Raw genomic sequence first — 27,489 nt, 5'->3', positions numbered from 1 at the left:
TTAAAACTTTTTGCTGCTAACACCTTCAACAAAAGTGGTAGTATTCTCAACTCAGGCACTGCATAGTGATAAAGTGTCAGGTGCAAATTAATGGGCTTATGCTTCTTTCTCAGTCAGGAGCTCCTCTGACTGGTCATTATTGCCAGGGAAATGCACTGAGTTTCAGTCACTCTTGTTAACATGCTGAATTTGTATTTGAACAAATATTAAGTGTAACATTTTTTTTGTGAATGTTGTGTTGGCTTCTGCAGTTTCCCTGTGGATAGGTAAACCCAATTTACTCATAATACCTGTAGCTGTTGAATTCTGGTTTCAGCATATCATGTTGATTGGTCCTTTCTGCTCAGATTTTGGGGACTTTACTCTGTACTCCTGTGATATGGGTAAGTGTGTGATGGTGAGGGAAAGAGGAGGGGCACTATTGACATTGGGAGATCTCATCTAGAAAATGAGATCTTGTCTTCCCTAATGCTGCTGAACCTTTCCTGGCTGCTTGATAACTGCAGTCTTCCTAGGTCATACTTGAAGAGCTGTGAATGCTTGTTTGTATTTGTATATTTTTTTAATAAATATTCTGTTGGCACAATTTCATTTTTGGCTGTCTTATCTCAGCAGGATGCTGGAGTAATATGGGTTGCAGGGGAATGTTGTTTCTCTCTCCCCCCCCCCCCCTAAAGCTAGTTTCAATAGAAAATTTGAACATTTAAAGCTACATGTTGTCTTATATGGTTAATTTTCAGCCCTTTGACCACTAGGTCACCTATTCTAATTCANTGCGACGCGCTCGGGGTAGGATTTGGTTGGTATACCGACGCCTCTTCCGATCTCCCCCCCCGCCGCCCCCGCCCTTAAAGCTAGTTTCAATAGAAAATTTGAACATTTAAAGCTACATGTTGTCTTATATGGTTAATTTTCAGCCCTTTGACCACTAGGTCACCTATTCTAATTCATCCTATATCAGTAGTGTTCAAAAGTGAAAGTTTGAATATAACAATAAAAAGTGTCTACACTTCAGGGAAGCTGTATTTTACGGTCATCTATCAAAGATATCATTAATGGATTTTTAGTATAGTGGAAGGTAAGAATAGAATGTAACTTTGTGGTGGTGCTCAGATGCAGTGATTGTCATCTTCATATATGTCTGTAATAAATAATGCTGCTCTTTCTCAAGATATTTCAAAGCATGTTAGAATGTAATAAGGTATCCTTACTAACCTGGTCAATTCCCAGGTGAACATTCTTTTGAGACTAGCTAATATCCATGGTTTTAATGAGGCTACGTGGGATATTAGTAAATTATATAGCCCAAGCCTGACGTTCTCAAAGAAGCCACAAAGGCTCTCCTTTTTGCAAAAAGTCTTTCAGTAATTATCAAAGACAGGAAATTGGATCAGCAACATCCATTACTGAGTCTAGTGACATCTCTGTGGAGATCTTAGAGATACAATAATTATGTAGCTGCTTATACTGCATCTCACTAGTATCTGAGCACCAAACAGGTATGTCGTAGTCTGAAACTTGTGATTTAGGTCCTAAAAATACCTTAGATAAATGTAATAGTGATTCAGTTAGAAAAGCTTTCTTCCCAAAAGATTCCAAAGCACTTTATAAACTTATCTATGTATGAATCACTTCACCCATTGCTGAAATTGCAGCCACTTCTTGCTGCCACAATAATACTATATAAGAGTTTAGGGTAGGAAGTTAAGCATATTTGCCATTAAATTAGGGTAACATTTCTCATGAGATCTAGCCTAATCCACTTTAGATTATACTGTTTTCCTAGTACATAGTTTTCATTTTCCAAAGGGGAAAAACTCATTTTGTTTAAATACTGTTCCTATTTGGACATTATTGTAGTTTGAAAATTTTGTCTCTCGTTTCAGTGTCACTGACAAGTTCTGTTTACGTTGCCTTAGGCCCCAGAAAGGTAGTGCAGGGCTTTCCTTAGGCCCCAGAAAGGTAGTGCAGGGAAAAGACAGTGCAGAATATAGTACATAATTCTGGAGAACAATCTTCCCCTCTCCCTCCTCCCCCCCATAGGCAATGAAAAACTATAAACTATTCCTGTTGCAGTTTTGCAGATGTCATGATCTTTGTTCAAACTATTTTTTTTTCAGTAGCGCCAAAAAGTCTTTCCTGTTAAGAATTCTTAAATAATTTAGCTACATTCTTCTTGATCCTTTGGCTGAGATCCAGTGTAGTATCAGTTTACTGTTTATTACATCCTTTATCTGGATATTGAATCCTGTGCTTGCAGGAGGTGGACTCTAAGTTAATACAACAGCAGCAGTTGGAGATCCAAGAGACCTATCTTGCATAAAATAAATACTTATAAGCTTCACTCAGACTGCTGAACATCCTCACTTCCAGCTCTTTTAGAGATTGTTCTTCTATTTGGGTGAGTTACGTCCAACCTCCTTTTTAGCCTTTCAGTGCCACTTCTGTGGCAGCCAGAGGGCTGCTGAGGAGAAATACGGTACTCTTTGCATCAGGGATGGAATCTAATCTCTCAAGAGTAATCCTATTTTAGGGTTAAGATTTGAGATGGAGTCCTCCATTTATGGTCTCACATTATTCTAGCATTTGACTAGCTCCAGGGGTTATTATTTCAGTGTAATATAATCCAGATGCTACTTTATATTACTATATTCATTTTGAAAGCACCCACTAAAGTTTTGCAAAGGAGAGGGGATAGGAAAGTGTGTGGGTATTAACTATAGTGATGATGAATTCAAGGACTCTGGAGGAGGGAGCTACTGATGTGTAAGCTCTGTGGGAGGAGAAGAGTTGTTGGGCATAGAAGACCATTGCGTGTAGTCTTTCTGTTACGCAAAAGTCCCTACTTCTGCACTCTGGACTGGAAGGTAATACACCAGATGAACAAGTTGTCCCAAATAGCCAGAGTGCATAATAAAATCAAGGTCTATTTCATGTAGATGAACCCACAAAAAGGGATTATTTGAGAGCTTTTGAAAAACTTAAGACTTCTACCAGTAGCTTCTAAATTAGCAGATGTAATTGCAGGTTAATGTATCCAAACAAAAAAAAACCCAATACTCCACATCCTGTTATGCTGTCTTTAAAAAACACTTTTTCTTTGAAATTTAATTATTGTGAAATCTGCTCTGTTGGCTGCTCTGGGGACTGAATCCTGTTTAACCATGGAGCTGATACAGTAGTAAATCAAGTAGCAAGGTTTCCCCTGCCAAAGTGTATGAACTCTGACTTGGAGGGGCCACGTGTGAGGATTCAGTATCCATTGTCCATGCTGTTCTTGGATTCTGCTGAGAGTGGTAACAGGAATCTAATTAATGCCAACTATTCACTAAATGATTTCATTTAAATCACTAAAAGCCATCAGTTTGTAATTTTCAAAATATGCTGATACTTGTATAGGCTGGATTAAAATTGGTGACCTCATGATCAAAGAGACTGTTGTGCAATCTAAATGTACCATTGGCCTAATGAGATGAGTTTAATCAGGTGGACATGATCTGAATGGCATAATCTTGCAGTGTTCCCATAGATTAAATATTAGTTTTTTTTTTCTGCTTTGTAGTAGAAAGATTATACTACTAAAATACTATGCAGAATATAGATGCCTTTAAATCCCAATTTCTAAACGTCAAATGTTCTTGTAAGAGAGAGATGAAAAATTGCCTGCCTCATGTTTTTTATTCATACAAGTATGTCGCAGTCTGTAGTGTAAACCTCTCTCCAGTGTTTTACATCCCTATTTCTGCTCTGATTTCCTAGCATTGAAAGTTAGTATAATGCTTTTTAAGGGAGAAAAGACCTTTTATTCATGTTAATGTAGTTCTTATTGACTCCTGAACCAAGTGAGTTGACTGGTTGTGAATTATGTATAGTTATTTACTGATATGTCTTATACATGTGTCAAGCTGATGTTGTAGCTTAATTTTACTGAGATCCTTAGGTAGGATTAAAATGTGGCCAAAATGTCAGAGTGAGGCTTAAAATTCCTATTGGATGCTCCAGAGCAGGTATTTTCTTAGATCACTGTCTAGAGAATACTATGGCTAGCCAATCATGTAATTTATAAGACGTGTCATCAAAGAGAGATTTCAATCTCTATTCCTGACCGAAGTCTTCATCCAAAAATTCTTGGTCTTTATTACTATTAGAGGTAATTGAAGAAAAGTCTTTAAAAAGCCCGTTGCTTCACTAGAGGAAAATTAAGGGATGAACAGAAGCAAGGTAATTTTCTAAATATAAATCACCTTTAATGTGGTCATTGCTGATTTAAAGAGTAGAGATAATATTCTTTGAGGGCTATAAATCAAAATGGGGTAGTATTAGCTGGATAAGTTTTCTTTGTTTTGGTAACAGTGGTATACACTTTGCTTCTTCCCTTGCAGTGTGAGTCACTTGCTTGTTACAGAAATTGTTCAGTATGGTGAAGAAAATGAGTAGCTGGCCTCCTTGTTTGACTGTAAAACATAAGATTTGGTAGCTGTTGGGATGGAGTCAACATTGCATGGCTGAACTTTTCTTCTTTGGCATAGAAACTTAAAAGAATATTTTGCACCTTTATGCCTTCAAGCTAAGGATCTCAAAACACTTTATGAACATCAGTGAATTACTGCAAGTCTCGCAGCACCCACTTTACAGATGGAGAAACTGAGGAACAGAGGTTAAATGATTTGCCCAATGTCAGTGAAGCCTTTAAAGAGCAGTTGGTGCCGCATAGAAAAATGTGGTAAGCATTTTTGTACATTTCCATTGTGGTAATGCCTAAGGACCCAATCAGGGCCGAAGGTACCATTGTTCTAGGCACTGTACAAACAAATAAATTATTTCGAAATTAGTTTGGATGAGAAAGCTGATGAACTTCAAACAGATATTCTGTGTTAAAGTTAATCGGCTTTTTCCTCACCCAAAGTTACACAGCTGTTGGAATATAATAATTTCCACAGAAACCACTTGTGATGTTACAGAAGGGGAATCTAGGGACACACAGATACCTATTAGCTGGTGCATTTACATCTTTAGGGCAAAATCTATAGGGTGATGCTCCATCTCTGGAGGATGATAGGTTCATGGTTGCTAAAGATTTGTTACTGAATTTAATTATATCATCAGCCACTCTTAAACCAGTTTCAGAGGTCCACACAAGGAGACTGCGCAATTTAGAAATAGGTTTAGTTAAATCAGTGCAATTTCTTTTGTGGCCTAGGTCTTAAATGCCTCTACCACGATTAGCAATCTCTGCCTAGGATTAAATGAGCATGGCCTGCCAGCCTGACTCCTTTAGCAGTAAAAATCAAAAAGAAAACTAAGCATATTTTAATTTAGCTATTCTCAAATTTTTTCATAGTGTACATCACATTTGAATACAGTGTTTTATGGATCAGTTTTCCTTCCTAATCAATCATGTAATATCTGTGTGATACTTTTCCATGTAAGCAATTGCTGAAGTTAATATTAATAAAGTATTTAACATATTATTAGTTGACTTTTAATGCCATTTAGCTCTTGGAAATGAGGAGCCAGCATCTGCTTTAGTTGCTTGCTGCCGCTAGACCACACTAAGGCTATGGCTGGCTACACTATGCAGCTTTTAGTGACATGGCTGTGCCTCTGCAGCTGGGCCGTGTAGCTGCTGTTTGTCGGCAGGAGAGAGCTCTCCTGCCGACAAAAAACTTCCACCCCCCATGAGTGGCAGCGGCTTACCTGCTGACAAAGCGCTGTTCACACCGGCGCTTTTCGTCTATAAACTTTTGTCGTTTGTGTGTGTTTTTAACATCCATGAAGGACAAAAGTTTTGCCGATGAAGTGCCAGTGTAGACATACCGTAAGAGGAAGTTGGTGAATCAGTGTCAGGTAAGGAAAAATGTTAATGAGTATGTTTTTAGCAGGTATTTAATCTTTCTAGAACCCTAACTGGAAGCTACCCCAGAAGGTAGTTTTTGTGAAAGTGGGTGTGAACATAGGCATGAAAGTGAGTGTGGTTTTAGATGTGTTAGGGACACAGGAATTACCACAGGTCCCAGCTAGTCAAGGAAAATAGAAATTCCTTAGTGGATGATTAAAGACCTGCCCATAAAGGAAGTTTCTTCCTAATCCTCATCAGTTAGTGATTGGCTCAAGCTTTGAACAAAAAGGGTGTATCATCTCTTATCTGTTGTAACTGCAACCCTTGTCAACTAAGATTATGCATGTGTACAAACGTCACAGGATAAACTAGCAACTCTCTCCCCTCACTGCTAGAACATCTTCATAAACCCCAGTATAGGAACATTTGACTTAACTTTCCATAAGAATGTTAACCGAATTTGTATAGTGATTTCATAGATTCATAGACCTGCATAACACAGGCCATAGAAGTTCTCCCAGTTATTCCAGCATCACACCTATAATTTCTGGTTGAGCTAGAGCAGCATCTCCAAACTGTGCGTCGTGACCCTCAGCTTGTGAGACGTGCGTGATGCACAGTGATAGATGGCTGTGCGCACCACCCCTGCAGGCCCCTGCTGCCTTGACATGCTGCATAGTGAGAGGCAGTTGAGTCATCAGCATGCTCATTTTTACTCCTGAGGGAATTCTGCACTAAAAAATGAAATATTCCGCACACAATATTTTAAAATTCTGCAAAATTCTGCATATTTGTCAAAATAACACAATATAATCACATTTTTAATTATTTGCTGACAAGTATTTTGAAATAAATTACCAAAATAATTGAAAATGGTGTGATTATATTGTTGTTGTGTTTCTGTGTTATTTTGACAATTAAAATAGGCAGAATTTTTAATTTTTCACTGCAGAATTCCCTCAAGAGTATTAGGGTTCTGTGTGGCGCAATCTATGTGTGCGGGGTCTGGGTGCGGGGCGGAGGGGGGGATCTGGGTGCACAGGGGTGCGGGGCGGGGTTCTGGGTGCAGGGGGAATGGGACTCTGCAAGGGGGGGTGAGGTGATGAGGGGAAGTTGGGTTTGGTGGGGTGGAGGGTCAGGGTGCAGCTGTTTGGGACTCAGTGGTGTGGGGTTCTGGGCCCTGATTCGGATGGAGCTTGGTGGGGCGGTCTTCCAGGTGTGCAGATGGAGGGAGGGGTCACTGTACATGGAGCTGCTCCCCCTGTCCTCCCAACCCCTGTGCATCCAGACCCACCCTGCACCAACCCTCCCCCCACACCTGGAAAAACAAAACAAAAACCCCACACACGGTGCAGTTTCCTGCAGCCAGGGGATGTTTCTGGAGCTTGATCTGACCCAGACCCAGCTGCTCCATGCAGGGAAGAGGGAGGGGAAACTCTGTCTCTGTCCTCCTCTGCGCTTCTCTCTTCCCCCCCCCCCCGCCCCAGCTGGGACTAACGTCCCTGGATGGCCAGGGCATCCCCAGTCCCCTCTCTCCCCCACCCCCAGTGATTTACCTCTTCCCCTGGCTGCCTGAAGTGATGCATCTGAGCTGTTGGGAGGTGAGTGAGTGCTGGTGCAGCTTTTTTGCTTCCCCACATAAACCATTTTCTGCAAGGAAGTCAGGGCTGGTTCCAGGCACCAGCAGAGGAAGCAAGTGCCTGAGGCGGCACATGCTCAGGGGCGGCATTCTGCCCATTCTTGGGGTGGCACAGTCCGACCGTTTTGTTGCTTGAGGCGGCCAGAATGGTAGAGCTGGCCCTGAAGGAAGTAAAGAGATTCTGTGAGGGGGATTTTTCTGCTGCGCTGCAGTTGTGCACAGTTTCCCCAGGAATATCATGCTGCAGCACATGCAGCACAATGAGGTGGTGGCGGCTGGCAGGAATGGGACTTGCAGTCGCCATGCTGACCCCTGGACAAGAGGTGGGGGAGCTGACCTGACCCTGAGGGGGTTGAATTGTCTTGAGACCTGAGCCAAACAAGACACTTGTAGTTGGATCCCATGAGGCTTTGGCTAATATCACCATGAAGTAAAACTGAGAATGGGAAAAGTCAATATAATCTGTGAATGTGGAGTTGACTAATACGTTTTTGCTATGTAAGTGAAGAAGTTACGTTTTCTTGTAGTTGCTTTGTCGTTACATCTCTACTAGTTCCTGAGGAGGAAGGGGTTTTTTTTTTTTTTTTTTTTGAAGTCTGACATGGAAAATATTGAATAAGATATCTGGATATGTTGCTTTGGTAGGATGAGAATGAAACTCGGGCAAGGAAATGGGCAGATCCTTATTGTTAAGTGTATGTCATGGGATCTTTAATGTAACTACAGACCAGAAAAAAATCTTGTATGAAAGAGCATTTAGGACCTCCATCCTCACAACACAAAAATGCACATATTGTGATACTCCATTTATTTATCTTGAAAGGATTAAAATGACCTTACTGGGTAGCAAGCCAATATTTCAAACATGAGGTGTAACCCATTAAGCCATTCCCTCCAACTAAGCATTAAAATGGTTTAAATTTAAAGTTCTTTTCTTAAATAGGTAAGAAGGCTAATTTGTGAGCATGTAATATTTCATTGAACTTTTTTCCCTCTGTGTTTGAAGTGGCTATATAACTGTCTCAAGTCTTATGAGATACAATAAAAATTTCCAGGACCTCAGATACTGTGGAGGTAAAGGTAGCGTTATTACTACCATATGACGGACCTGGGCAGGTCGATGTAGATACTCCAAAGGAAGCTCTTTGGTTTTCTCACCAGGAGGAGTGGAATAATTAGCATCTATTTGCTATAATTGTGCTACTGTGTATTTAAAAAAAGCCAACAGCCAGGGCCTGGTAACTTCCAAGGCATGTATCAGTACTCATCTGTTTTCCCAGGCTTTGCTGGGGAGAGGGAAAGTTTGAATAAGGTTTTTAAGGAGAAGGAAGAGAAGAAACTTACATTGGTGGATTTGGGAGGTCTTTCTATGACCCTTCCTGCCTGTTGAATTTATAACACTGCTCTACAGCCAAAATGCTTCTGAAATAAATGTAGTCAAACTTTACTAATTCTGGGTCACTGAGAATGAAAATGATGCTTAAAATTGTTGATTGGCTCTAGTTTTCAAGATATGCTATTGGGTCAGTATATACGACCCTTGACTTGGGAATGGCGGAGGATAAGTGAGTTATAAAGGGAAGGGATCTCAATTTAAACCAGAAATGACTAAAATACATCTTTGACTGGATCTATGAATAAATCTATGACTGGGTTTGGACAGTACTTGCTTTTTAGGCAAAACAATGAATGATGCAATCTGAAGCTTTTATTGCGTCATACATGATATGAATTGCATCATGTTATTCCTAGACGTCATGGACGATGCAGTCATAACGAAGCTTACATCACCCTGCTGAACAAATTGCCCTATATCAGCTCTAGAAATCATACAGTGTCGTGCTCTCTTATTTGTCAGTGTTTGATTTTGCAAAGGGACACATTTCTGTTTAGCCAAAGTGAGCAGAGATGCCTCGGATTTGTGTGAACAGTGCAGATAACTTCTGCTATGTTTGTGGTGAAGTGACTTTTGCATCACAAAAGCGCAGTATAACCACTATGGTTAAGAAAGCCTATCACCTTTATTTTGGCTGCAAAATTGGAGATCAGGACAAGAGGTGGGCCCCACACATATGCTGCAACACTTGTGCAACAAATCTTTGCCAGTGGTTGAACAGGAAAAGGAAATCTATGCTTTTTGCAGTGCCAATGATTTGGAGAGAGCCAACAGATCATACCAGCAATTGTTACTTCTGCATGGTGCCTCCAGTTGGGAAAGGTGTGTCAAAGAAGAAAAAGTGGACTGTGCATTATCCAAAGATTCCATCAGCTATACTCCCAGTACCCCACGGAGAAGGACTGTCGGTTCCTGATGCACCAGAATCATTCTCACTTGAGTCAGACGAGGAAGAGGATGAAACTTCTGTTCCTGAACCATCAATGTCACAGGACCCACATTTTCTCCCATCCTCCTCCTCTGAATCACACCTCATAACACAAGGTGAACTGAATGACCTTGTCAGGGATTTGAAACTACCCAAGAGTAAGGCAGAGCTTTTGGGCTCCAGACTACAGCAGTGGAATCTCCTGGCTCGTGATGTTAGGGTTTCCATGTTCCGTGACCGTCGAAAGGATCTTGTCCCATTTTTCTTCATGGAAGGTGATCTTGTAGCCTGCAACAACATCGATGGTGTGATGGCAGCCCTCAACATCATTCACGATCCAGATGAGTGGAGACTGTTCACTGATTCATCGAAGACGAGTCTTAAAGCTGTTTTACTGCATAATGGCAATGTTTTGCCATCAATTCCAGTTGGTCATGCAGTCCATATGAAGGAAACCTATGACAACATGAAACAACTTTTGAGGTGCATAAACTGTGACCAACATCAGTGGCAGCTTTGTGGCGATTTGAAAGTTGTTGCTCTCTTGCTTGGTCTGCAGACTGGATACACAAAGTACTGCTGTTTTCTCTGCGAATGGGATAGTCGTGCAAGAGATTCCCACTACATCAAGAAAGATTGGCCAGTCATTGGAGCCTGGGAGGAAAAGTGTTCAGCATTCACCACTTGTTGAATCAAGGAAGATTTTGTTACCACCCTTACACATCAAGCTGGGTCTGATGAAGAACTTTGTCAAGGCCATTGACAAAACACAAGCAGCTTTCAAGTACCTCCGTGGAAAATTTCCAAGGTTAAGTGAAGCTAAGATAAAGGAAGGTGTCTTTGTTGGTCCTCAGATTCGTGAACTTCTTCGAGATGATGCATTTGACCATGCACTGCGTGGCAAGGAAAAGACGGCATGGAAAGCCTTCCAGTTAGTGGCAATAAATTTTCTCGGAAACAACAAGGCAGACAACTACAGGTTGTTGGTGGAAAACCTCCTCAAGGCATACAAAAGCCTTGGTTGCAACATGTCACTAAAGATGCATTTTTTGCACTCTCATCTAGATTTTTTTCCACCGAACTGCGGAGCAGTGAGCGACGAACACGGCGAGCGATTTCACCAGGACATTGCAACAATGGAGAAATGCTATCAGGGCAAATGGAGCCCATCAATGCTTGCAGACTATTGCTGGACAGTGACAAGAGATGCTCCATTTAATGAATACAAGAGACAAGCCAAGAAGCGCCAAGTAGACACTGAATAGGACTAAACTATGTACATAATAGTTTTTTGCCTTTTGTTTCATAATACATTTTATTTATATAACCCTTTTGCTGATTTTTAAAGTGTTACATAAACAGGACAGGTGAAATATTATCATGTAAAGCAACCATAAACACATGAAAAGACCTAGGTTTACAATTTATGATTAAAACTACTATCTACACAATATACATAAACATAAAATTTAAAAACTTAAATATCTTCGAAACAGTAGCCAATAAGTTGTTTTAATTGTCATATTTGAATTCAGCACATCAAAATACATAATAAATAGCACATTTTATTTCTGAAGCAGACGACTTCTCAAAAATTGTAGACCAAAGTAATGGCTGTATGGTACCTGGAGTCTTGGATAGGCACTTCTGCAAAGTTGAATAAGCATCACAGTTTCAGCCTTCTAATAATTTGTGTTCCCTTTTTCTGGTCTGATGCAATATTTAGAACTATTATTCTAACACTGAATTAGTTCGGACCCACAGTTTGACCTGTGTTTAAAACTCCTGCGGCTGACAATTTCTTCTGTTTCAAATATCTTGAGAAACGACCATTACTGAGAAATACATGTAACTCTTGGAAAAAATTAGTCATTCTTCTCTGCTGGCTGAAGAGAAACAGTTAAGTCAAAAAGCCTGTGTACAGAAATGTGTGGACAGTGTCATGGAAGTTGGTATACAAAGGACTGTTCTTATTTTAGTTCCACTACAAATGTTTGGTGAGAGAGAATTTCCATTTTCAAACTTCTAGGTGGATATTACAAATAATGGGATTAAATTATTTATTTATTGTTTTACTGAAAATAGGTGTCTGAGGCTTGTTTGCAAAGTAGCTTTTCATCTTTGGAACCGTATCTGGGTATTATACATTATTGATCACTCTGATCATCTGTGTGCATGAGTTCTGAATTTGATTTACAATTTGAATGTAAATAAATTGGGCAAATCCATACAAATCCCTAGTAGATTATTGTTAACATTAGAAAACTACCACATAATTTGGCACACTTTAGTCTTGATTTTTCCCATGCAGCGAACAGAATGATCAGGGTGTTACATAGCTGGTGAAGAGTCAGGTGCATTGGGGATACTCTGTGTGCGGGGTAATGTTGACTGTATAAGAGGGTGTCTAGTGAAACTGGAGGTCTGAAAGTTGTTCATAGTCTTGGTAGCTCTATTTCTTCTTAATTGTTTCAATTGTTTAATTCTTTTCCTTTGATTTACTGATTACTTTTTTTTCTCCCTTTACTTTTAGGCCCTATGAGAGAAAGGGAAAGCTAAGGATGCTGGAGCAGAACAATGGATTTCTCTTTCTCTTTCATGCAAGGGATCATGGGAAACACAATTCAGCAACCACCTCAGCTCATTGACTCAGCCAACATCCGCCAGGAGGATGCCTTTGATGCCAGCAGTGACATCGCTGAAGATGGTGGTCAGACACCATATGAAACTGCCCTGCAGCAAGGCTTTCAGTACCCTACTCCAACGACAGAGGATCTTCCACCGATCACTAATGGCTATCCACCAACAATCAATATGTATGAACCTCAAGCCAAATACCAGACATACAGTCAGTATCCCAATGGTTCAGCCAATGGCTTTGGTGCAGTTAGAAACTTTAGTCCCCCAGAGTATTACCAAATGGAAAACTCTAACGTGAGGCCACATGAAGTTCTGGAAAAACCTTCCCCTCCACAACCCCCACCGCCACCACCTCCTTCAGTACCACAAACGGTGATTCCAAAGAAGACTGGTTCACCAGAAATCAAATTAAAAATAACCAAAACTATCCAGAATGGCAGGGAATTGTTCGAGTCCTCTCTGTGTGGGGACCTTCTGAATGAAGTGCAGGCAAGTGAGTATGCTAAGATGAAACACGAAGGGAGAAAGGAGAAAAGGAAAAAAAGTAGCAAGCATGACTCTTCCCGATCGGAAGAACGCAAGTCATACAAAATTCCAAAACTAGAACCAGAGGAACAAAGTGTAAGTGGAATAACAGTTTCATCTTTTTGTGATTATTAATAGGGAATTCCTTCTTTTTAGCTTTATATTTCTTATTAGTTGTTTATGTACTTAAAAGGCATTGTGAGGCTGTAGTTCACTGTCTGACACACTATGCAGTGATCAGAATTGTTTAGCAAGTGTCCACTACAGCTCAGATGCAAAGCTTATGTATCAGAGAGGAATAGTGGAAAGAATTATGAGTAGTAGTATTTAGATTGCAGTAGTGCTCAAACTTGGGTGCTTTCTAAACACAGAAGAAGACACAGTCCCTGCCCATCAAGGTGTACTGTCAAAAGATTCATGAATTCTCTTTTTTTCAAAATGTGATTTACTGGGGTTTTGTGGTATTTGAAGTATTCATCGTTAGCATTCATAGAAACTTAGTGGAAATGTTACTTATTTCTAAGAGGCACCTAAAAACATGTTATAACTATCTAAGTATACTGCTTTCTATACAACACTTAAACCACATGCTTTAACTGACAGTTGCCATTGAAATCAATTTTAATAAATATGGTGGATTGTCTGATACTAAATAAGTGAAGAGGTGGCTGTATCTTGTGCACGTACTAGCAAAAATTAGTGTACCAGTGTGGCATGCAAATTAGAAATGTCAGTTGACTGTCAACCCACACTGATTGAGAGAATTCTGTATCAATGTCCATAATGCTTTTTGCTAGGTGCAGGAGATGCCAAGATTTCATTTTGCAATATGTATGTGTACACTGCACAGAAATAATAGTATTGTAAGTTAACCCCTAGTACACTGAGGACAAGTGTGCTGGTTTTCAGTACCTGCAGCCTTTCTCTGCCTCCACGCTCAATAAAATGAGCCTCCCCACGAACACTTGGACTTCTATCTCCACCCTTAAGGGCACACAGTGTTCATGACAACATGACCACTTTCCAACTAATTTTCCTGCCGGCCATGTGCTGCTGTTGTCCTTTTCTTATTTTTTCCTAGTTTGAGAGTGGCTGTCAGAAGAGAGAAGGTGAGACATGTCAGGAATATGGGAATTGTCAAACTGCAGGTGTTTTTTGCACCTTCTTATTAAGCATCTGGTACTGGCAGCTGTTGAAGACTCTGTTCTCTGTTCTAGTATGGCAATTTCCATGTCCTTGACATGTCCCCTCCTCTTTCCATCATCGTAAGCAGGCTGGTTTGGCCCCATCATATCACGGTCATTTCTGTGTTTTATAATAGTTTTATATAGCTGTAGGTTGCGTAGGATGGAGACTTCTGAAGAAGTGGAGTCAGAGGCAGTCAGGGCCTCTCAGCAGCCAGAAAGCCTTCCTTTTCAATACAGTCCCCCACAAGACTCCAGTCCTCAAGTAACTCCTGTATCTAGTCTAAAGGGCATTGTTTTAACACTTTCGGTTGTGTTTCAGGGTACGTCTACACTTACCTCTGGGTCCGGCGGCAGGCAATTGATGTTTTGGGATCGATTTATCGCGTCTGGTTTAGACGCGATAAATCGATCCCGGAAGTGCTCGCCGTCAATGCCGGTACTCCAGCTCGGTGAGAGGAGTACGCGGCATCGACGGGGGAACCTCCCTGCCGCGTCTGGACCCACGGTAAGTTCGGACTAAGGTACTTACGTAGCTGAATTTGCGTACCTTAGTCTGAAGTCGGGGGTTAGCGGGGACCAGGCCTCAGTAGTGCATTTTCAGTGACTGGTTCCTTTCTGCAGCAGAAAAGATGGCTTTAGACCCTCGAATGTGGGCTTTTCCCAAAGACAGGTCTCCCATGCAGTGGTTCATAGGCTTAACTCAACCCAGAGCCTTGAGTGTTACCTTATGTTTGCACTTCTGACAAATGAGAACTGCAGTAGGTCCATTTTGACTAAATTTAAAAACAGTGTTTAGTCCTGTAAAGTCTTGTGTGTGAAATGTTTTTAGCTGCCAATGTAAACTATATTTCAAAGCTTATATTTATTTGTCTTTATTTTCTTATTTGTTGTTGGATATATCTTCTGGCGGTTACTTATCAATTAAGGTTTTGAACTTCTGCCAGATTTGATCCATGTAGTTGTCACTAATGAAGCTCAGTATGACTTTAATGAGTGACTAATGCTAGTGTGAACTTGGAACAAGCTGTCTAACAGAATACAGTTACTTGGATTGTTTGTGTGTGTTTCTCTTGCTTTTGGAGATCTGTTGTATTTAAGCCACTTTTGGTGCTGGTGGAAGGTGTCTGGCTGACAAACCATTAGCCAAAAAATAGCATGGGCAGCAGCAGTGCAAGTTACCCCTACACATCATCCCTTGCCAGTGTGCCTCACACCTGCCCTCCCTGGCTCACGTGAAGGGGAAAAGTTAGTCTTCATGGCAGTTTATTTAATCCTTGGTGCCTTTGCTGAAACTGCCAGTTTGGGTGGTTTCACACAGTTGCTGTACCGGCTCTGCCTCTGCATGCTGCTGTGCCTCAGTTTCCCTTCTTAGATCAAATGCTGCACAACTGTGTTTTTAAATGAAATCAAACCACCTTTAATCTGGTTTGTTAATATAATTCAGCAAAGTATTCACCCTTGTGTCTGGGCTTCCTTTCTTGCCCTTTCCCTAGCATTGACAGTCACCTTCGCATCAGGCCTCAATCAATGTTGTATCCTAGGTTAGCCGTGCTTCCATAGCAGGGCCTCTCCTGAATCTTGCTTCTGTCCCAGTTTTCTCTGTGTGGGGAACTTTGTTGATCCAGGCCTGCTGCCTGGCAACCATGAAGAGCATCTTCCCAGGTATCCCCCAGACTGAACCAAAATCTTTGCCTTCTGTAATCCCACAGGCAGTCTTAGTTCGCAGTCACTTGATCCTCCTTCAGTCATGTGCTCTATCTGGCAGCTAAAATTCACCAAACTCTTGGAGTCTGGTTTTAAAGGCGCTATATTCCTATAATGGGTATATGGGGTTGCACCTGCACTCAAAGGATTGTTGACCTGCAAGAGGTGGTAACTAGTGTAGTATAGAACTTCATCTACCAGGAACTGGAATTATTTTAAATTTGTCCCCTTTCTATCTTATGCTTCCTTTTCAAGGGCAGGGCCAGCTCCAGGCACCAGCTTGTCAAGCAGGTGCTTGGGGTGGCTGCTCCGAAGAGGGGTGGCACGTCCAGCTATTCGGCGGTAATTCGGTGGACGGTCCCTCACTCCGGCTCGGAGCGAAGGACCTCCCGTCGAATTGCCGCCGCAGATCACGATCGCGGCTGCTTTTTTTTTTTTGCTGCTTGGGGCGGCCAAAACCCTGGAGCCGGCCCTGTTCAAGGGACACTGTCAAGCTAAAGTTTTTTAAAAGTTAATATCAGTGTTTCAAATAACACCTCCAAATACTGAAAATTTGAATTAATTTTTAAAAGTTTACTTTTTGCTTTTTATTCAGTATGGGCAGTGAAACAAGAGTGATTTGTAGTCATTTACTTCCTGCTTCTAATGTAGAAATCCATTGCAACACAAACTCTTCAGGGGAATGTTTACGTTTAAAACAAAATTAATATGGAATTAAAACTTTATCAAAATGAAAACATTGAACTTTATGCTTTTGTTTTGTTTAGACTCAAAATTTTTGTTTTTAAAGTCAAACTACTGGTTAGAATTTGCTTCTAGGAAATTAAGTGAGAAGTATGCAATCTTTTGTTCGGACTATCTTTTGTGTGACTAGCTCAATTGTTTGGGCAGAAATAATTTGTCAGCTCATTGTAGTAGAAATCACAGGCAGAAGATGTAGGTATATTTGCCATTAACAGGTTGGTGTAGCAAGGAAGAATTTGTAGGTTATGGGTATTTATTTGGTTGAGGTTAGACAATCTATAGAGAATAACACTTGTGTGCCACTTTAAAACTAAGTACCAACATTTCTATATATCTAAAGTAACACATGTTGAGAGTTCTAATTGGCGTGTACTAGACAGTGTGTTTTAAATGAACATTTTTTAAACGTTTGTGTGAAGCACGCATTTATGATTATCATGGGGCTAATGTGTAATTTCAAGGGAACAGATCTTCATTTTAAGTGGACTAATTATAATCTAGCTGAATGGTACATTAGAGTTTCTGACTGAATGCTTTGTCACGCGCACCCTTCCCACGTATGTCCACTGCCTTTCCCTTTGAGTGTCTCCATTGACTGCTGTTTTTCCAGCATATTAAACACAAGCTTCGGGTCCTTACACTTAGCAGCTAGGTTGTGAAGGGCCTTATCTACTTACCTGTTGTTACATCATGTTCCTTATCGTATCTACTCCCCTGGCAATGCTAGTTCCTATTGAACCTTTACCTCCTTTTCCCACAAGCACATAATACTTTCCTCCATGCTATTCCTTAAGCATGGAATGCCTGTCCTCCTCATATTAACCTGTAAAGCCACTATCCTGTTCTCTTTCAGATCCTTCCTACAAACCTACCTATGCTATAATGTCTAAAGTGAACTGCCAACTAATGTCATTCATGTTTCTTGAGGTTTTTTAAATCAATAAATAACTCTAATACTGCAGTTTATTCATATAACCAATTCACAGTGTGTAACTGTATGTTGCTCTGTTTCCTTTCCTCCCTTCCTTATTTCCTCTGAATTGTATCGCACTTTAGATTGTAGGCTCTGTGGGACAATGACTTCTTTATTGTAAATTGTACAGCACCTGGCACAGTGAGACCCTGATCTGGTTGGGTGCTGCTATAATGAAAATATATTAAGTAGTGTGGGAGAGATGAGTATTTTAAAACTGAACATAGGTCAGTCATAAGGAGTTTGTCATGTTTTCTGATTTTATGATGGTGTTTTTTTCCTCTCTGCTAACTATTTTCTCCTGCTCCTATTCTCTTTGGTGTGTTCTTCTGTTTTACCATCCCCCTTATCCTGTTTACTTTTATTTTCCTGGTCTCTCCTTACTGTTACCCTTTTCTTAGAGACCAAATGAGCGGCTTAGTGTGCTATCAGAAAGACCAAGAGAAGATATACTGTTGGAGGAAACCCCGGTTAGTACTTACATAAATTAACAAATCTTGGATTCTTAGTATTATAGAAATTGTCTTGTTCATACTGTAATGAGACAACATTTTATAGCTTATTATCAGATAAATCAATCACTGTTATTGGAAATGGCTATATAATTATTATTGTGGCCAGTGCTCCCTTAGTGGTATATGATGACAGAATAAAGCAACACCAAAATGACATTTGTAATTGGTTTACTAAGTAGAAACTTTCTGTGGGGATATCTCCCCTTTAGAATGTCTTGATTATCAATCATTGCTCATCCTCAGTGAACCATGCAATTGGAGTCTGAGTGTCCCCTGTTGTCATGGTTGCATTTGACCATCAGTGCCAGCTGAAAGAAGAAAGAGAGGAAAAACTAAATTGATGAAGAAATAATTTTTTTTTAAAAATCCAAACCAAAACACCTTATGAATCATTGTGCATTAGTGAGTTGTATTAAATTGTTTTCTTCTGCAGCTGATATGTCCGTTTTCTTCTTTATAGGTCCAGCAGTTCTCACCTTCTCTTCCAACGCAAGTTACAACAGACGTCAAGTTTCAGGTTGGCGATCTAGTCTGGTCCAAGGTGGGAACTTATCCTTGGTGGCCCTGCATGGTTTCAAGTGATCCACAGCTTGAGGTTCATACCAAAATTAATACAAGAGGTAAAGAAGGAGAATCATTGAGCGGACGTGTTAGATACTGTATCAGTAATTGCTCCTTAATTAAAAATAGTGCTATAAAATACAACTGACAACGTATGCCAATTGGGAGAGGGCTCCCAGAGTGAAGTTAGCAATGATGACCAAAAAGCTAACTTTATTTAACTCTGTGTGACACAAACAGATCACTTCTGTTGTGGTTCACCTAGTGCAATTAAGAAATGCAAAATTCTCTTGATTTTTGTTTATAAATATATTCAACAGTTCATTTAAAAAAAAAACCATCAGAGGAAAGTACGCAACTGAGTAAATGATTAATTTTGATTTATCTTTTATTCCTAATATTTGTTTTAGAACAAATATACATGTGCTCATATAAAAACAATAACCAATGAAGATATTTTTGAGTGAATTTAAAGAAAAACAAGTTGTCCACCAAGTGGCATTTTTTTGGGGTAATTGACATCTGGATACTTTGAGAATTAAATTTTGAATGATTAGAAAAAAAAAAAAAAAAGATTGCCATAGCTACTTCATAGATCTGGCTTAGCTTCCCCTGGTCCCATCTGGAAGATCTGGCCCTTATGGACTTCCAAATGGAGATAAGCATTCAGCCTGTTAAATAGGAAAACTTCAGTCGCACATAACGTTGCATGATTCTTAGGTTAGCAATATGAATAAATAAATGCATGTATGCTCTCAGACCGTGTGTGTTTACTTAGTTTAGAGAGAGATTCTGCCACTTTAACTCTTGTTGAGTTAGTATCCTTACAAGTAGTCCTACTGATATCCGTGATATTGCTCAGTGTGAGGACCAGGTGCTGCCACCCTTAGACCGTAATCTGAAGACAGGGACAACGCCTCTTTACTTTCTAAAGTGTTCTGCAAAGTTGTTACAATACATAAATTTGCAACTTCAATTTCTCATAGAAAGTTAGTTTTGTTGAATGTTTCTATTTAACAGAAGTGAGTTCCAAGCAAATTCAAAAACTAGATGGCTAGGATGTCAGAGTAGGCCCCCCACCAATTGACTTAGTAGCCCTTGTTTAGCTTCTAGTCTAACTGCATAATCTTATTTATGCACTTTTATAAAACCATATCCGATGTATAAGAAATGGAGCTGCATGCATTTTACTTTCTAGCTTCTATAGCGCTAAGGAGAACTTTTTGTCTGCAAGAATTGAATGAGTGGAGTGGAGTAAGAATGTTAGGCCAATATATCCAAGTAAACATATGAACTGACTTCTGTTGATAGTACGGCTTACTAGAGTGTGTTTTAATTCCAGGTGCCCGTGAATACCATGTTCAGTTTTTTAGCAACCAGCCTGAGAGGGCATGGGTGCATGAGAAGCGGGTTCGAGAGTATAAAGGACATAAACAGTATGAACAATTATTGGCAGAAGCTACTAAGCAAGCCAGCAATCACTCTGAGAAACAGAAGGTATGTTGAGCACTAAATTCAGAATGTGTTCTCCACAATGTCTATCAAAGTAAAACCTACACTTACAAAGGGGACCCATCCTGAAACCTATTGTAGACTGGTGCATATTTGAATGTTGGAAAAATAAAGTACTGTGTGCATTCTACCTGTGACTAAGTAATCATTCTTTACAAAGATAGTTAAATGTTTCCACTTGTCCTTTTGTCCTCCTTATGGATAAGCTGTTATCTGAGCTTGTTTTATCCCCTTTCAATCAGTAACTTTCATGGCTGTAGTGCTTTTCTGGGCACTTAGTTTGTGTGTGTGTGTGTGTGTGTGTGTGTGTAACTTCAGAATAAATATTAGATCACTAATTTTCAGTGTTTCCGTTATTAATATATTCCTTAGAAAGCAGTGCACATTTTAAATAGCAATGTTTATGTTCTCATCAGTATCCCATATATTTCTGATGTTATGTAGATTCTGCTTATTAGCAGTCCCTCAGTTGCCAGCAAAAAGTTGCTATTATCCGATAATTGCTAATAAGTGGAAGGCAGGTTTGCAAGGCAACAGCCAGGGAAGGAAATGCTGGGAGGTGACTTCCCTGGCTGCACCCGGCAAACCTGCCTGCAGGGAGAATAGCAGCAGTGAAAGGGGCTGCAGCCCTGATGCTGGAGCTTTCTGCAGAGAGTGGGGGTGCTGGGGCCCATGAAGCTGCACAGTACCTCTTCCTGTGCTCTTCCCTGGGTTGGGTCTCAGAATGTACCAGTGCGGCCCCCTGGCAGGGATCCTGGAGAAGACAGGGAGAGGTACCGTGCAGCTCCGGCATCTGGGCTGCAGCCCCCTCCCTGCTGTTGCCATGCCCACAGCCTCTCCTCTCTGTCTGCTGCCCCTTCCTGTGTGGTCCCTGTGTGCATTCAGTTTTGCTGGGCTGCAGCCCCAGAAGGAAACACTGGGACATGCTGAGCACTGGCTGCAGGCAGGTTTGTGAGACTGCAGCCAGAGGAGGCATGTACTAGCACTTCCTCTCCCGGATGCAGCCTCACAAACGTGCCAGCAGAGGGTGCTCCGCACATCCTGGCGTTTCCTTGTACGGGTGTAGCCTTACAAACATGCCTGCAGATGGTTCCTTTCTTCCAATATTTTTTGTTAATAAGCGGCATGTTGTTGCTAATATCCAAATCCTATCAACATTGATGTTAATGAGATGGGATTTGTTTCCCAGCCATATGTTGCCATTAACCGGAAGTTGCTAATACCAGAATTGCCCTTAAGCAAAATCTACTGTATTTGTTTAATTGAGAAGGGAACTATTGGCCAGACCACCAGACTTATCACTGTATTTTGGTGGGCTTCTTAAGTAGATATTTAAGTTAATTAAAAGTAGTAATGAACAGGGCATGGGAGGTTTAGAGGAAGAAACAGGATTAAAATAAATGGGTGAATTGGATTATTTTCTGGTTCACGTATCTACAGAATTGTGGATTAAACTTTGCCTTCCATTGTCTTTAGTGGGGTTACTCAGAGCAGAATCTAATTCACAACTTTCATTGGTGATGGTGAAGTATGGACTAGTAAGAATCCAGTTTGACTGTCAATTCCAGTGTGAGTTTGCAGGCCTCGTGGTGGTCCCCAGAAATATCTTGTAAACTGAAAAAACAGTCACCTTCAGTCTGAGATAAATCAGGTACTTTGGAATGGCTTACATAGGGTCATTTTGAAGAGCAGGACCACATTTTAAACTAGTTCAGTTTATTTTAATTGAACATTTATTTTAATGTAGCCAGGAAGCTAAATAAATAAATGTAATAGAGTTCTCTTTTTGTCTTTGTTTTAAAGATTCGTAAGCCAAGGCCACAAAGAGAGCGTGCTCAGTGGGATATTGGTATTGCCCATGCCGAGAAAGCATTGAAAATGACTCGGGAAGAAAGGATAGAACAGTATACCTTCATTTATATAGACAAGGAGCCAGAGGAGGCTTTGTCCAAAGCCAAAAAGACTGCTGCCCCTAAATCAGAGGCTAAAAAGAACCGTCGGCCTAAGCCAGCATTGAACGCTCAGCCAGAACAGACCAATGTGGTATCGGCATCCCCCTCATTATCAAATACTGAGGTGCGAAGGCAAAGTCAAAGGAGGCAGTCAAGTGTGGAAGAAGAGGAGCCACCGCCTGTGAAAATAGCCTGGAAAACAGCTGCAGCCAGGAAATCCTTACCTGCTTCAATAACCATGCATAAAGGGAGTTTGGATCTTCAGAAATGTAACATGTCTCCAGTTGTTAAAATTGAACAAGTTTTTGCCCTACAGAATGCTGCTGGGGATGGAAAATTCATCGATCAGTTTGTTTACTCTACCAAGGTACACACTTACTAGTTACCAACTCCTTTGCCTGTAAATAACACCCACACCCACGATATTTAGTATGGGGCTCAAACTTAAGTGTCCACCAACTTTCAAAATGTGATGGTCCATGCAGGTGCTTTTATTGGATACTACATTAAATCTGTCAGGCCCTGCTTTTAATCAGCAGCCCCTATAAATAGAAACCTCTTAAAACTTTACTAGCTACAAGGGCTAGTACAACCAACAGTCTGTGTTTTTTGTTGTTGTTTGTTTTTTGTTTTTTTAAGAAAGGGGGGATGGAGGGTTACTCTTTGGTTTTAGTGACAGAAGTTTCTACAAAACCATCAAGCTATTGCTGAGAACTTTTGAAATCAATAGCTACAACAAGCCACTTGTTTAATTCTAGTTTCCCACTTTAAATCAGAATTGACCTCCTCAGCCCTTCTGGGTTAAATTGGATCTACAACTTTGGTGCCTGTTTGCAACAGGTGAGATTACAAGATGGTGCGTAAATAGTGAGTTAAAAGCAAAAAACTAAATAATCCTGTGTGGTAAAGACATTTTTAAAAATAGCTTTTACCTTTTTAGTCTCATGCAGATTATCAGCAACCCCCCAGTCAGTGTAAGTAGCAGTACTGGGGCTAATTGGCTGCCTTACTCTTTTGCCCTGTCTTCCTTGAGGACATTTATGTCCTTTTAAATTTATATAATGGAGCCCTTATTATACATTAGGAATACCTACAACAACAAAAAACCCACTAGTGCTGTTTAGTGAGAGACTGGTGCATGTAGTATATTTGTGAGAGGGGAAAATTGGAGACTGTCTTTGGCAGTTTCCTTCACTGTTTCTAAATTGCTCTCCCTTATGGTAATGCTCAACATTGTGGCTTGCATTCCAAGTTGTAAGTGATTTCCTAATAGACTTTGTGGTTATTGAATTAATTTGCATGGTAGTCTGATCAGGTAATCACTAACTTTATTCGTGTTCTTTAAAAGGGAGTTGGTAACAAAACTGAAATAAGTGTCAAGGGACAAGACAAGCTTATTTCTACATCAAACCAGAAAAATGAGAGAGCCACTGCGCAAAATGCATCCTCACCTGAAACAACTTCTGGGTCAACAGGTAGGCAAAGGTTGGGACTCCTTGACTAAATCTTAACAAATGAGCATTTAAACAGGCTGCAAAAGTCAGGGTTCCCTCAGGAATTAGAAAATCATTATAAACATATTTCTCTTTACATAATTATTTCAGCGAGTGTGGCACATGTAATCCACAACGGGTGCAGTTACTTGGAGGGGTGATCTTTATGGCTGTAAGAATTTAAGTGGTGGGTGAACTGCCCTTAGCTAAGCCAGTTAGAATCTTGGACTTGAGGGAAGGATGCTTGGCCAGTCTGAAACAAGTCAGTGTATCTATAGGATGGCTATGATGGAGAAAAGATAGGGAACAATGGGTAATGTAATAGTTCATTGAGTTGGGAGGCAGTAAAATGGTTCTGTGTTAGCAAACCATTACAATGGCTTTTGGCATCAAATTTCAAAAGTAGCAATTAGGACCAAAGCAAATGAGACCAAAATCAGCGTAGTTTTGTAGTTAAAGCCAGGCTTTATGAATCAGGAGTAAATTCTATTCCCAACTTTACTGTTTTCTTGTGTGACCTTGTACAAGATAATTAATGTCGCAGTGCTTCAATTAATCCCCTTGGTAAAATGGGATAATGCTTACCTTTCTGAAGCACTTTGAGCACTATCTTATTAGGCACTGTGTACGTGTAAAGTATTGTGTCTTTAAGAGAGAAGAGTGTGAAGCAATCCAGAGTATCTAGAGGCTTAGAATAGGAAATTGAAGGCCTAAGGCAAATTCTCTGAAGAAACTGAACTTAATAACATGCAGGGAGAGAAGAGTGAGAATTTAAATTGAATGAGTAACTTTCTTCTTGGAGAAGAAAAGCAATGACTTATTGATGCTATGGGTTTGGCTCTTCTTTCAGAGGGGACGGGCTAATCCCAGCAGAAAGTCTCTGGGAGCAAATTGATAAGACATACTCTCGAAAGAGGTAGGGTGGAAGATGATGGGGGAGAGAAACAACTTCAGTCATTCTAAACTGAACTCCATTTTTAAGTCCTTCCTCCTATTGTAGTGGTTTTAGTATTTCAGCCAAACGGTCTTTATCTTTGATGTGGAAAACACATCGGAGATGATATGTGTTTGGACATACGTTTGTAATCATAGTATAGATATTGTAGACTGTGGAGAACACCTAGTTTAATAATGAATATGTAAAAATTAAGTTTGGGATGGGATCAGAGTGCATTCATTTTAATACTCAACAGCAGGATGAACAGTTGTCTTCAGTCTGGAACCAGAAAAGGGGGGTATTTGATTCAGCTTAGGTGCCATAAAACTGACTACTCTTTCTAATAGATTTTTTTTATCTTGTAACATTATTCAGTGTCACCCTCGCTTTAGTTACATAGCTGTGCAAAGGACCTGGTCTTAGTGTAGTTAGCTCTTTTTTCAAAACAAAAAAATAAAACTAAAAACATCAAAACAAAAAAAAACCTCACACCATTCTGCATATATTGGAACACTCTTCCCAGCCCACACAGTTCAGCTCCTCGGCAAATATAATTCTTGTTATGTAGTGTTACTTTAAATCTGCTATCCCCTGGGTTTTCACAGCATGCTGTGCCTGAGGACTTTCAAATGCAAGATGAGCACTTTGGATTTTTTTGACCCTGGTGTGAGCAAGATGGGGTTTCATCTGCTGTTGATGACAGAGTCATTGTCTCTCCAGTTTATAATTGCTATGATTCTGGCAGCTTTTTCCAAACTATTGCTACTTTGTTAATTGCCCAACAACAGAGGAGGTGCTCTCTGTTTTGTTTCCCTCCCCTGGAAACGAAGGGCATCACCTCCACAATTCGCAGTGGCTCTTAGGGCATAGGGAGGGTGAGAATTCTGAGCCTCTTTTTTTTCGTTTTCTCAGGTTTTTTGGATACGTAAAACATCACCTGATAACACCCCATACAGTGCATGAGCATTACTTCAGTATACACTCCAAACAGTCACTTTCAAAGCCATTTCCAAAGTCCAGACAATTATTGGTCCCCTCTCATGGAACATAACTGGAAGTCCTTTTTTCAAATTTAAGGTCACCGGAACTTCAGAATACCTTTACGGTAAAGTATTTTACAGAATGACTCTGGGAGCCCTGATGGATAAGCCACAGTGAGATGTGCAGAATTCCATAATACTGGGGAAAATCTATTTCTGTAACCTGGAATCTGATAAGAGAACTACCTTGAGAATTCTGTTTAAAGGGGAGACTGGAGGTATAAATGGAAACAAAACTGACCCAATGACTTGGTAGCTAGTGAGGTGCACTGCTGGTTATAAACCAGCCTGAACCTAGCTCTTGTTCATAAATTGCACAGAAGTGGGATAAGAGTCTTGTGGAGGTGATGCGCTGAACCTTTGGGGAATGGGGAACAAGGAGTGCATATTGCACTACTTGAGCATACCATTAGCATCCAATGCGAAGTGGCATTGGTCTCCAACGGCACTATCTTCTCTGATACAGGTCTTTCATCACAACATAACTCCTTCTGCTGTGTTGAGCATAGAGAAGAAAGAAGAAAACTGATTAGTTGAACTTTCCTAGTCAGACTTGTCCAAAATTAGTGAACCCTTTCCATGGATAGTACAAGGCATGCCTGCTGAACATAGAGGTGACACAGGAGGGGCTGCAGATCAGGTGCCTTGGGCCAATCAGAGCAACTTTAATACACAGTAAAATTTGAGGTATACTCTTGCCTTCTAAATCCCAATATGGGAACATTCTCTAGGACCCAAAAGTTAAATTACTCCAAACCTGAGGGGCACTAAGATTCTCCACCAAAACATGTAACGTTCTAAAATGTGTCCCTTTAAAAATAAAATCTTTAAAACCATTTGTATTTGCCATTTGTTCCTATCAACTTCCATTGCACCAATTTAAATGCACAATTTTCTAAATAACAAGAAAGCAAGGTTAACAATAGATAATCCTGAGTAATTGCACATCACATGAAACCTCACTAAATAAATATTAATCTAAGTGCATAAGGGAAAGGTGAAGTTCCATGCTTCTAGAGTCCTCTGGAACAATTTCCAGCCTTTGGTTACAGCCTACCTCTTTTTCTAGATATATACCATAATATCAATGGAAGCAACACACACTTATGGCCTCCAACATGAATCCTCTTAACAGAATACAAAAAAATCCAGATTGGCATTTTTTTATTCTTCTAAATAATAATCATTTTTAAAAATTAAAAAAATATATTTAATTTCTATCCTGGTAGGTCAAAAACACCTGATGCTGAAGAACAAGACTGTAACTCATGCTAAAATAGAATTTTTGAATTTTGGACTTTTCTGTTAGCCTTACACCTTTAATTGTGTGCTTTGTTTCAAGAATTGCACATTACACAAATTCTGTGCAGATGTTCCTCAACAGGAGCAGTGTTGTAACACAGAATATTCCTTTGCCCTTGCCATTTTTTTTTTTTTTTAAATAGCCTGTGTTCTGGTGTCTTCAAGTATCCTAATCACCCTTATTAATCTGAGCTTGCTTTCCAGGGCATAAATTTAAGAAACATATTCGTTCGTTTTTGTCTGCTAGAATAGCGTCCTGTCCATTGACCACCATTTGTTTTCAATTTTTTTCTCAGCATCCTAGAATCTTTATCTAAAGTTGTCAATTTTTTTATTTATTGCAATTATGGTAGCCTAGCTTTTGACTAAACTTGTACTAATATCTAGAGTTCTGATATTTGATAAATCAGTTTATCCACCTGGCCATAAAGTCAAAGGCCCCGAGAACCACGTTTTGGAGAGTGAAAGTTTGGAATCTAAGTTCTGAATCTGTGCAATACCTAGACATTTTAGGTAATGAGGTTTTCAGAGTTATGGGTGCCTTCCAAAAAAAGCGAAAGGCAAACTAGTTAATTAGAAAATGATCAGACCAGAGGCTCTGA

The 27,489-nt window shown here is 40.2% G+C and overlaps 1 protein-coding gene across 6 annotated transcripts in view; it reads left to right on the top strand.

The window, feature by feature from the left end:
• The window catches only part of NSD3 (nuclear receptor binding SET domain protein 3), a 70,921-nt gene that overhangs the window by 10,625 nt on the left and 32,807 nt on the right, over positions 1-27,489 (top strand). For 4 of the 6 annotated variants that reach the window (XM_034761987.1, XM_034761990.1, XM_034761986.1 and 1 more), the window contains 6 exons: positions 12,336-13,063; positions 17,977-18,045; positions 18,551-18,710; positions 19,994-20,148; positions 21,967-22,482; positions 23,464-23,590. In XM_034761987.1, the coding sequence (XP_034617878.1) occupies positions 12,380-13,063; positions 17,977-18,045; positions 18,551-18,710; positions 19,994-20,148; positions 21,967-22,482; positions 23,464-23,590 (1,711 nt within the window). In that variant the 5' untranslated portion in view covers positions 12,336-12,379. Of the gene's footprint in view, positions 1-4,361; positions 4,724-12,335; positions 13,064-17,976; positions 18,046-18,550; positions 18,711-19,993; positions 20,149-21,966; positions 22,483-23,463; positions 23,591-27,489 lie in introns of those variants that run through there. The other 2 variants (XM_034761988.1, XM_034761989.1) reach the window with 2 other exon arrangements.

The sequence above is a fragment of the Trachemys scripta genome, chromosome 2, assembly GCF_013100865.1.
Source record: "Trachemys scripta elegans isolate TJP31775 chromosome 2, CAS_Tse_1.0, whole genome shotgun sequence".
NCBI classification, from domain to species: Eukaryota; Metazoa; Chordata; order Testudines; family Emydidae; genus Trachemys; species Trachemys scripta.
Note: the sequence above shows the minus strand (reverse complement) of the source record. Positions and strands in the feature narration are given on the sequence as shown.